Consider the following 12,563-nt stretch of genomic DNA (forward strand, 5'->3'; position numbering starts at 1 on the left):
AAAAAAAAAAAGACAACTTCCCTTTCATAAGCTCAATGTTTACCTCAACACCAGCTCTCTTGACTTAATCCAACACTTTCCTCATATCTTGGTAAAGTTCTGAAAACCAAGCTCTGTAGTTAGTGTGTGGTTTTAGGATTCTTTTCATAGATGCTAAGAAGTCAAGTCAAATCCATTTATCTTACTTCACAGAAGTATTTTACAAGCAAGAAAACATTCTGCGCAAACTCCTAGAACGTTATATAAGAGAAGGTACTCGATAAATATTTGTGGAATGCATTAAGTATGCAAACAAAAATACCTTCTTATATTTAGACAAATATATTTTCAAGTTTTGACTGCAACCGAGATTTCTTTTGTTCCCTTGGCCTATATTTTTCTTTAATGAAAAAAATCAAAAGCATAGCTAAACCAATCATGTAATAGCAAACCTAGCTGAATCCTATTTGTATTTATGAGTTAGTAAATTCAGGATCTTAAAAACAAACAAAAAAACTTTAAAGAATAATACCAGAAGGCAGTAGTTCAGAAAAAATACAATGTTAATATTAGTATTGTTTTTTCTCAGTACTCTTTTTATGATATATAACCATTAGGGAAGAACTATGGAAAGTGTTTACTTAAAGTTAAGATACAGATTTATAAGGTTCTGAATACTGATATTTTTAATCAGGATTCAACATATACTCTTGAATACAGTCCTAGTAAGTTCTGTAACTACTAACCCTGTGGCTATTGTGATTATTATATATTATAATAAATTTTGGTCTCAAGTCTTCATAAGTCTTACAACCAATTGAATGAAGTAAAAACCTTTCACATCATTCAAAAGTATTAATTTCTTTAAATGGGAACAAATTTAGTCAGTAAATACTATATAGCTTAATTTCTTATATCCTTACCTCAGCATGGAAGTCCCATTAATTTGAAGTAAACAGAATCCATTCCCCAGGAATGAAATTTTAGGTCATCACTAACTCTTTACTCTTTCGCACAAAAACTGTCCATAAAACTTCAAAAACTTTTTCTACAACAATTCCTGTGGTTCCCCTTTCTCCATTCTTGTCATCACGTCCTCCACTTGGCAAAACTTCCCAAACACTGCTCCACATTGGAATCACCTGGGGAATCTCTAAACTTTACTGATGGTACATGGCTCCACCCCACACACTGTGACTTAATTAGAATGGGGTAGGGCCTGGTTATTAGTGATTCTAATATGCAGCAAAGTTTGTACACCACTGACATTGGCTCTGAACAATTTAAACTGAGATTTTTGAACTCTCAAAGTTTCCTTTTCTATAGAAAGTTCTGAAAAGAATCCTAATTTTTTTTTCTATTTTCTCCACCAAAATTCCAAATTTTCAGTATATGGATCATTATTTGACTCACATGTCTTAAAATGGGATACAGTGTCATCCTGTCCATAAAATGCAGAAATTGTACCAGATGATTTCTAAGGTTTCTTCCCACTCAGAATTTATATAGTTCTCAAAAAAAAAAATCAATCAACAGTCCTTTCTGGATTCTCAAGCACACCTAACACCCTTCAGTTTTCCTTCACCATCCTCCTCTTTCTAGTGAGTTGCACCATATGAAATTTGCCAGTATTAGATTATTTTTAACTCAAAGAAACAGCCATTTCCTATGATTCATCCTAGTATTTCCCTACTATTTATTCTTTATACAAGAACTTTTAAAAAAACATTTATTTGGAGATCGAGAGATTTATTTGAGAGACAGAGAACGCACACAATCGGGGGGAGGGGCGGGGGGGAGAGAGAGGGAGAGGGAGGGAGGAGACGGAGAGAGAGATAGAGGGAGAATATCTCCAGCCAACTTTCCACTGAGAGTGGAGCCCGACTCGGGACTCGATCCCATGACCCTGAGATCATGACCTTAGCTGAAATCGAGAGTCAGACGCTTATTAACCAACTGAGCCACACAGGTGCCCCAATACCAGAACCTTTAACATAACACAACCCAAGCTAAACTACTTCTTTCTTGACAACTCCACTGAAATCTCAATTCCTTATCACAACTTAGACATTATGACAAGAAAGGGAAGAAGAAATGGGTCCATACCTAAAGACCAAGGATGCCTTTTTTTTTAATGTTCTACATACGTATACTTGAGTGCGTTAGAGCTATTAGATGAAGTTAACGTTTAAAAGTTTTACTATACAAGTATTTACATTGACTACTTAAATAGCATAAATTGAGTTTGTTTTTTACTTCTTGCATTAGAATATCAGGGGAACCCAAACTAAGACAGTGAGGCATTTTTTTTATTATTGAGAGGTACAACTGACATGCAACATTATATTAGTTTCAGGTGTACAACATAATAATTCAGTATTTGTATACATTGCAACATGATCATCACAATAAGTCTAGTTAACATCCATCACCAGACATACAGAATTTTTTTTCTTAGATGAGAACTTTAAGATCTATTCTCTTAGCAACTTTAAAATATGCAACACAGTATTATTAACTATGGTCACCATGCTGTATATTACATCCCAATGACTTATTTATTTTGTAACTGGAAGTTTATACCTTTTGACCCCTTTACCCATTTTGCCCCCTCCCCACTGCCTCTGGTAGCCACCAATCTGTTCTCTGTATCTGTGAACTGGTTTCTGTTTTGTTTTGTTTTTAGATTCCACATATAAGTGACATCATATAGTATTTGATCATATGGTCTTTCTCTGACTTATTTCACTCAGCATAATGCCCTCAAGGTCTATCCTATGCTTGCATGTGTGCGTGTCCATACACGCACACACACACATATACTTTCTTTATCCATTCATCCATCTATGAACACTTTAGGTTATTTCCATGTCGTTGCTGTTGTAAATAATGCTGCAATGAACATGGGAGCGAATATATCTTTTCAACTTATTGTTTTCATTTTCTTTGTAAGTGGAATTGCTGAATCATACAGTAATTATATTTATAATTTTTTTCTGTTAAACTCTCTATATTATTATTATTATTATTATTATCTATTTTTAATTTTTTGAGGCACCTCCATACTGTTTTCCATAGTGGCTGTACCAATTTACATTCCCATCAATAGCGCACAAGGGCTCCTTTTTCTCTACATCCTCACCAACTTCTTTCTTGTCTTTTTTGGTAACAGACAATGTAACAGGTATAAATTAAGTTCAAAAAATATCTACCCAAGCCAAACTACTGGGTAGCTTGCTTTTCAAACCTAGTATTATACTGTAAGCATTTTCTCTGCAATACATTTTACTAACTTTAAAACCCAAACTTCAGAATAATTTATAGGATTTAATATTTTTGAAAAAAAAAATGGAGGAGAGGGGAACTACACTGACTACTCTATGTGAAAGAGCCTCTGGCTTCAGAGTTTAACTTATCACCTTATTTCCTTTATAGTATCTGTCAGACTTTGCAATCATCTTGTTTAGTGCCTGTCTTCCCTCCACTTGAACTAAGTTCCCTGGCAACAGAGTTTTGTCTTTTTCACTACTATTCAGTCCCTAGAGAATGCCTAGCACAAAACACATGCTCAATAAATTTTTGAATATACATAGGGAAAAGACCAAAAGGCAATGTTAAACTTGACTATGTTGGTGATTTTGTGATTTTTTTCCTTAGGTATCTTTTTCTGTTTACTGTGTTTTCTATTTACAGTATATATTATTTTTATTACAGGAAAAGGTTATTTTAAAATAATCATTTCAGGGCACCTGGGTGGCTCAGTCAGTTAAGCATCTGACTCTTGATTTCGTCTCAGGTCATGATCTCAGGGTTGTGAGACTGAGCCTCCCCCACCCCCACCCTTCGGCTCTGTGCTCAGTGGGGAGTCTGCTGGAGATTCTCTCTCCCTCTCCCTCTACCCCTGCTCGTGCACACTCTCTCTTTTTCTCTAATAAATCAATCTTTAAAAAGTAAAAATAAAAAAATAATCATTTCAAATTAATGTTTCAGACTTTGTAGAAATACTTCTAATAATTTGAAAAATTCAATATAAAGGTCATCTTTTGAAGCCATAGAAGTTCAGTTTATCAAGAATTAGCCATGACATTAATTTTAAGGCAACTGTATAAAAACAAATCATGTAAAAATATATATCACCACCACTCATCATCAGGGAAATGCAAATCAAAACTACAACTCACCCTATAGCACTTGTGATGTTTCAAGAGAATGCAGAGAGAGAACAAGCACAAAGAGTTTATGAGCTTTCTTAGCATGAGGCTACATTTAAGCTGATTGCATTGATCCTAATTTTGCTCTTAACTGTTTTACAATTTAACAACTTAGCTTCTTAGACCAATGCCCCAAGCTTAATCATCACCTGAAGCATTTACATTTGCTGACCTTGTGATCCCAGACTGGCCTCTCTACCCAGAGCCAGGCATCTCAAATCACACATTGCAGGCCACGGATGGGGCTGGGGTGACGGGACAGTGAGAAGACTGGGTAATGAGATCATTATAAATTCACTACCTACCCCTACTGGAAAAACATCAAGGTGCATGGTTTAAAGACAACAAAAGTTCATGCAAGGTTTAAAAACAACAGAAAGTTCTTATGCAATACATTCATGTATTTTTTAAAGAGGCTCACCATCAATTTTACACTGGTTCTGAAACATCTAATGCAATCTAATTCAAGGCATGTTCATAATGCATGATCTCTTTTCTTGAGTCAAAGAAATAAAAAGAATTATTTGTCAATTAGGATTTATGGTTATGGCTTAGTTCCCAATTTCAGCAGATGCAACAATCTCTTATAACAACAAACAAAACTGTTCAAAATGCCTCTTTAAGCTTTTTGTCTGACTCATTTCATGCAAATGGGCTGGTTAGAATTTTATCACATTTGGAGAATATGTTTGAGCCTGACCCAAAATTAAAGCTAAGCTATAAATACAAAATTCACGTTAAGGGGTAAGACTCCTCATAGGGGTGGAAAATCACTCTCCTGAGCAGCTGACACTGAGGAGTCACGACAGGCCTTATGATTGCTGACCAAGAGAAACAAGCCCTATGTATTAAGATGCCAGAAACAGAAAACAAATAGTACTTTCAAATATGATCCTCAAATTGAAAATCCCAAGAGCAGACATTCAGAAGACACTTTGATCTGTGATGGAGCTGCTATTCACGGAGGCAGCTCTAAGTGGCAACACCCTGGAGTGAGAAACAGCAGGGGATTTTTTTTTTTTTTTTTTTTTACAATGGTTAATAATTCTCCATAGGGAAAGCCAGCTAGCTTTCAAATAACACCTATTAAATTTGTAAACTGAGAAGTTCACATAAATCAGGGGATTAAAATCTAAGATAGCTACAATTTAGTATAAATTATGCTTTAGCTACCTGCTCAAAAATCTGCTCCATAACAAAAACATAATTAACGATGATTTTTGACTCACAGTGTTACAGCATAAAAAGTAAATTATTTCATTTTATTTCTCCAAATTACAGCAGAAAAATCAATAAGTTTCACATACATACATATACATGTGTGTGTGTATAAAACTGCTTTCAGGCTAAAAATTGATACAATAATAAACTCTAAATTTATCAATTTTGCATTTTCTGCTTCACTATAATAAATCATACTGCATCCCAATGAGGAATGAAAGCAAAAACAAGCCCCAAGCCTACTATACTATAAAAATTTACCTAGCTCTATCATAACTACCATCTGCCTGTGGGAAGGAATAGCTTCTGTGAATCAATTATTATCCAAAGGCAATATTATTTCTTAAGGAAGTGAAAAGTCACGCTCACACATGTAGATCAATACCTTTCCAGGGACCCGGAGACTCTCAATGGCACCAAGATCACTAAGGCTTTCCGGAGGGCTTTTCAGACCCTTAAAAAAATAGTAATAATAAAATAAAAAGAATTTTAATTATGCTGCAGAACTGTAAAATGATAGAACATACTTATTAAAATAGAAATCACCATTTTAAAAATAGGAAGTTTCCTGCTTTAAAATATATAGAACATGTCTTCTAAAAACAACTGTCACTTAATACATATAGTACTATTATCAAATCAAGTAAAGATGTACTTTGGAAGTTTAAAAGTATTATATGGCAGCTTCACAACTAATGGTTGAAGTCTAGCTAAACCATGGTTTAAAAACAACCAACAGACAAGAAAATTGGGTGACAAAAAGCATTCTATAAAAGCACTTATATATTAAACATTATCAAATTCACCTGATAAGAAGGACCAAGTATTATGATTCTTATATAATATATATATTATATATCTATATATATATATACATATCATATATATAATATGATATAATATAGCAACCAGTTAGCTAATCAAAGATTTCTAAATAATGCCAATTGCTTAATTAATACATAAATACCCTTGATTCTACCTGATTATTTCTCACCAATGTACCCAATTTATACTTCAATCTCATGGGACTTCAATCTCATGTCTTGCTGCTTTCTACTGTTCTTTAGCTCCTTGGTACCCAGTAATTTCTATATTCACATCAACTGAGGGATTCTGAAAATCTCATTTGAACCAAGGAAAGTTATCAAGACAGAAAGAAGTTAGCAATCTCACTTTTCTTTGAAAGCTCTTTTTAAATATAGGCTCTTCAAAGCAGATATCTAAAGTCCCTGTAATATTAGTTTGTAAACAAAATTAGCTGGTACATAAATTTGAAGAGCATTTTTGTCCTTTAGATGCCCTATATTTGCCCTATGATGTCCTCAGTTACCAAAACATATGGCATACTTAGGTTGACTATTTGAGACTTACAGCAGAACTTACTTATTTTTAAATTATAGAGCTATGATTTCTATCTTCCCTATTATAAAATATGACCAGCCATAACTACATTTTTTTAAGATAAGGTGCTTTGCCTCACCCCTAATTATTCCACTACTCCCAGAACACCCCACCCAGGCTTCTCTCACTTTCATTCTCTCATATTCTCTCTATCCCTCTTTCTCTCCCTCTCATACACACACATACACACAATATACACACACATATACATACACACGAGTGCAAAACTTCATAATTTGATTCAAAATCATGACCACTCCAAAATATATTTTTAAAATATAACTGCCATGCCTTTTATTTTTTAAAGACTTATTTGAAAGAGAGAGCGCACAAGGGGAGGGGCAAGGGGAGAGAGAGAGAAAGAAAGAGTCCCTAGCAGATCCCACAGAGTGCAGAGCCGAATGCAAGGCTCAATCTCACGACCCTGAGATCACAACCTGAGCAGAAACCAAGAGTCATACACTTAACCTACTGCGCCACCCAGGTGCACCTGCCATGCCTTTTAAACAAATATTTTTAAAACTATAGATGTGTTTATCCAATCTAACAGAAATTCTTGGAGGAATATATCACAGGTAATTTTCTTTCTCCCCAGAGCTACTCAGTAAAGAAACCAATGCCTGAAATGTAAAGAAGAATGTATATCAATATATAGGAAAAGGCCTTATCTCCAAATTAGTCACCCCATACAATAATAATTTGCTACTAATATATGGCAACTTTCTACCAAATGTACAAAATAAAAGAAGTAAAAATTGGGGGCGCCTGGGTGGCTCAGACGGTTAAGCATCTGCCTTCGGCTCAGGTCATGATCTCAGGGTCCTGGGATCGAGCCCCGCATCGGGCTCCCTGTTCCAGCAGGGAGTCTGCTTCTCCCTCTCTCTCTGCTGTTCCCCCTGCTTATGCTCTCTCTCTGTCAAAAATAAATAAAATCTTTAAAAAAAAAAAAAAAGAAGTAAAAATTGGAAACCCTGTTACATGTTAGGAAGTAGGGGAGCTCAGTGATTCAGGGAATGGGCCCCGTGGTCTTGAACAACTTATCTAACCTGCCCATCTTTATATTCTAATGAATGTGACAATAATGCAGAGGCCAATAATAAGGAGTAAAGGAGATAATGTATGTGAGAGGCCAAAAACAGTGTCTAGTACATGGCAAGCATTCTTTAAGTGCTAACCATTATTCTGATTATTACTGTGATCACAGAGAAATGCTTTTCTTTTATCAAAACTGAAATAAAGAATTACATAAATGTCTCAGAGCACATCTGACACGTGTATTTTAGGGTTATAGATCTTAAAGCCTTTGATTAGCAATTTTATAAATTTCTACTGACAAAAATGAAGTCATGATTTTTATCCTCACTTCTCTAAAGCAGAAAGTCATGGTTATAACTATGGTATTCTGCTTTTACAAAATCATTAACCATTATTGATTTTCTTTGGTATTTGGTATTTGTTTGGATAAATTTCTCCAGTTTAAATTTATACAAAATTCAGCATAAATAATACCTGCCTCTGCACTTTATTTCTTTTCTCAAAGAAGATTAACACTTCAGACTACTTCTGTTATATCTACATGAATCTTCTATTTCCATTTATGAGACCAGCAACTTATGTCCCAAAGATCAAAAGGAGCATGTGAGGTGATTTCTGCCTCCTTCTCTTTTCAGCGAAATTCAACATAGTGGTTATACTCAGTCCTCAATTTCTCTTAAACCCACCCTAATCAGGCTTTCCTCCCCATCACTTCATGAAAAGTGCTGCTATCAGGTACCTGATGACCCCCATGCTGCTCAGTCCAAAGGCTCATTCTCATCTTCAGCCACCCATCTGCAGCAGTTAGCACAGCTGATCACTCCCTTCTCTTTTAAATTTTTTACTTCGGGCTTCCACTCTACTTGGTAGCTCTTTATCTCTTTATCCACCATGTATCCAAAAAATATTTACTGAGCATCTGATACTGGACAGGTGATCTTTGAGATGCTGCAGTCCTCCCTTACTGGCTGCTCCTTCTCAATCTGCCTTGCTAGATCCACCTCTTCCCCTAACCTTGTAACACTGAAATCTCAAATGTTCCAAGTGTGGACCCCCGTTTTATATCCACACTCATTCCATTGGTGATCGTAGCCAGTTTATGTACCTTATATGTGCTTGTAAGTCCCAAATTTGTATCTATATCCTGTGTTTCTCCTCAGAAATTGAGACTCTTAGCCAACTGCCTATTTTATCTCGCCACTTAAATATCTAAAAGAGGCTTTCAAATGAACAAGTCTAAAAACTTTCTGCCTCTCCTGAATCTGTTCCTTCCTCAGCCTTACCCACTTCGTTAAATGGCAATTCCAATGGCTGGGGCCAAACCATCTGGAATCAACCTTGATGCTTCTCTTTCTCTCACAGCCCAAATACCATCTGCCAAGAAATCCTGTCAACTCTATATTTACAATATACAAATGATCTAACCTCTTCTCAACCCTTTCATCACTAACATTCTGGTTAAGGCCCACACATTCTCTCATTCAGATTACTGCAACAGCATCCTTTTTGTTCTCCCTGGTTTTGCTCTTTTTCCCTCTTCAAACTATTCTTTTAAAAGAGGCCAGAAAGATCTTTCTGAAGTCCATTTATGTAAAATGAGATCAAGCCTCTGCTTGCTATTTCAATCATAATAGAAGCATGGCTTTGCTATTAGTGAGAAGAAAAGTAGTAGGAGATGAGGTCAAAATGAGGTCCTGTGTGATCTGGCTTCCTGCTCTCAGCTCTCTGACTTCATCCAGACCTCACCTCCTACTGTTTTCTCCTCACTTACTTTACTCCACCCACACTGGCGTCTGGCTGTTCCTCAGCCATGTTCCTGCCTCAAGGCCTCTGCATTTGCTCTTCCTTCCACCCGGAATGCTCCTTCCCAAATATCCGCATAGTTCCCTTCCTCACTTCCTTCAGGTTTTTACTCCAATGTCACCTTCTCGGTGAGACCTTCCATGGCCAAACTATCTAAAATTATAAATGATCCCAATTTGCCAACAACTCCCAGGCCTCCCTATCCCCTATTCCTCCTAAGCATTAATCCCTCTGTCTGCCTGAGCACTTGTCTGTTTTGTTCACTGCTACACCCCCAAACTTAGAATAGTGCCTGGCACATAGTGCTCTGTAAACATTTGTTGAATGAACTGAAGGAACAGAGGGCCAGCATAATAGAGAAAGCTGAACAACAGACCTCATCTAAATAAAGAGTGCCTACAAAGCCCATCCTCCCACTCTTTTCCACACCAAGATCCTTGCAGAGCTGAAATACCAAAAAACCTAAGTTTCATAGACCTTTCTTGTCTCTCCACCTTAATGATATTATCAGCATATTCTTTAGCCTTACAAAAAAGAAACATCTTTGTGTATATTTATTTGTAATACTACTAAATTTAACCCAATAATAAACAGTACTAAATAAAAATCTCCAATGTAACTCCAGGCGGCAGCCTACTTTCATACCTCAAAGATTCATGAAACGTGTATTAGTAATGATTAAACATGTGGAAGTCAAGCCATAAACAAACATAATTAGGATGACTTTTAAAATCTGTGTAGGGGCGCCTGGGTAGCTCAGTCAGTTAAGTGTCCAACTCTTGGTTTCGGCTCAGGTCATGATCTTGGGATCATGAAATCAAGCCCCACATCAGGCTCTGCATTCAGCATGGAGTCTGCTTGAGATTCTCTCCCTCTTCCTCCACCCTGCCCCCCATTCGAGCGCTCACTCTAAAATAAATAAATAAAATCTTTTTAAAAATCTATGTAAAACTCCTAATTTTACCTCACTTTTTACACAGTATAGTTCCAGCTTTTTGTATGTGTTCTTTAGTTTTTTTCTATACCAACTAAGCACTGATTTGACCTGCTCAAGTCCAATAAGCAACTGATGGAGGCTGAAGAATCACCATTTTCACAATTGCACTACATTTAGGAGACCTCTGTGATCAAGCACTTCCTTGGTAAGACCCAGGAGATGTGTTAACTCCTTTATCTCTTTATCTTCATCATATCATATGAACATCACCACCAGGCTGACCCCATGAGTTACATGTTACTATTTATATTTTAAAGATGTGGAAACAAATGCTCTAAAAAGTTTGGTGACTTCCTCAAGGTCACATGGCTCCAGCAGGATGGAGCAGGACCCAAACATCCTCAAGTAACAAGTGGTATGAACCATAACACCAGTACTCAACAAATGTGAGGGATCGCCACTTACTTAAATCTTTTATTATTCAAAGAACTTTTAAATTTTATTTTCATGACATTAACAATATAATTTAAAAGGAGTAAAATAATCATGTAGGATTCACGTATTCTTCACAAGATATTTACCATTTGTAACCTATTCAGATTATCTCTCAAATAAGAGTTTAATTTGGAATTTGTAATCTCCTTCTAATCAACAACAAAACTCACAAATGAACCTTTCACTGAATGATTATCCTCCATATTCTCCAAAGTCCTCAAAATTCTCTGATTTAAAATTCTAAATTATACTTCTTTCATATAAAGATAATGATGAATGGCCAATTCTGGTGAAATATTAGAGTTGAATAAATAAAGGTATTTAAAACCAAATCATAACCAGTAAGTGTGTAAAAGGAAATTCTGCCACTTCTTCCTTGAAGGAAGCTGAGACATTATTAGGAAGTCCCTAACATTTATGAGATGGAATAATAATAAAAAAAAAGCCAAAGTTTTTATTCATGAATTGTCATTGCAGCAAAAAATAAAAGGCCATTATTTTGCCATAACAACGATTTTTAAAGTATCTTTTCACATACATTAAATTATTGGTGACTCTCATAATAGAACTATAAAATAAGATTAACAAAAATAATTATTATTCTCATTTTCACATCTGGAAATTTAAGCTACAAGGTTTGTGAACTTGCCCGAAGTCATAAAGCTACCAATTCTGTCTTCAACTCATCCGTTTTTTTCACGCTTTCCAGTCATCTCTATTGCACAGACCTCACCTCCCTACCCCGGCCACCTGCTCAAAGACGACACACAGCCTAGATAAAGGGAGCCCTGCAGGGTAGCTGGGGCTGTCACTGGAACGATGGCAAAAAGGAGAGGAGACAAAGATAGCCCTCATTGAAACTCGCTCATTAACCTTATCTAAAGGAATATTTCTGGGACGCCGCTACCCGCCTGAGCAGGGCTCAGATCACGGTGGCTCAGGTAAGTTTTCCAGGGTGTGCCCCGGCTTCCCAGTGCCCCTGATACCTGCCACCAGCCATACCTTCAGTTAAGCCAGCAAATCTTATTGCTCCGCCCGCCCCAGCCCAGAGACAGAACATCTAGGCTCCTCTACCAGCAGAGACGGAGGAGGCCTTCGCTTCAGCCTCCGCTACTTACCTGTCGGGTCATAAGAGATTTGATTTTTTGCATGTCGGAATCGTAAGAGTGGTACCCTGCCGCAAAGAACTAATAAATCACGCCGAACCACCAGACAGCTGGCCCGGGCACAGGGAAGCCATAGTGAGTAGTCACGTGGAGCTGCTGACCCGGGTCATCCTTTCCTGCGCTGAGCATGCTGGGCATTGTAGTCTTCCGGCCGCCGCGGACACCGGCAATGAAGAGACGAGGACAGCTCAGGTACTACATTTCCCAGGAAGCAAAATAGCGTATGCTTCAGTTAAGCCAGCAAAGCTTGTTGCTCTGAGTGACCACGGCGACCGCCCGTCTTTACGGAGGTGCTTGCTCTTGGTCACCCCGCTT

General features: G+C 36.9%; 1 protein-coding gene across 3 annotated transcripts in view; it reads right to left on the bottom strand.

Moving 5' to 3' along the window:
* VPS50 (VPS50 subunit of EARP/GARPII complex) overlaps positions 1-12,358 on the bottom strand; it is a 126,090-nt gene extending 113,732 nt beyond the window's left edge. For all 3 annotated transcript variants that reach the window (XR_014139358.1, XM_081800533.1, XM_081800532.1), the window contains exons 1-2: positions 12,201-12,358; positions 5,797-5,865 (exon numbers count right to left, since the gene is read on the bottom strand). Coding sequence is in view for 2 of the 3 variants with exons in the window: in XM_081800533.1 (XP_081656659.1) it covers positions 5,797-5,865; positions 12,201-12,233 (102 nt within the window). In the remaining variant the exon portion in view is untranslated. The remainder of the gene's footprint in view (positions 1-5,796; positions 5,866-12,200) is intronic.
* Between the last annotated feature and the right edge of the window lie 205 nt (positions 12,359-12,563).

Source organism: Leptonychotes weddellii, chromosome 12 (genome assembly GCF_054177405.1).
Source record: "Leptonychotes weddellii isolate Sample4059 chromosome 12, ASM5417740v2, whole genome shotgun sequence".
Classification (NCBI taxonomy): domain Eukaryota; kingdom Metazoa; phylum Chordata; class Mammalia; order Carnivora; family Phocidae; genus Leptonychotes; species Leptonychotes weddellii.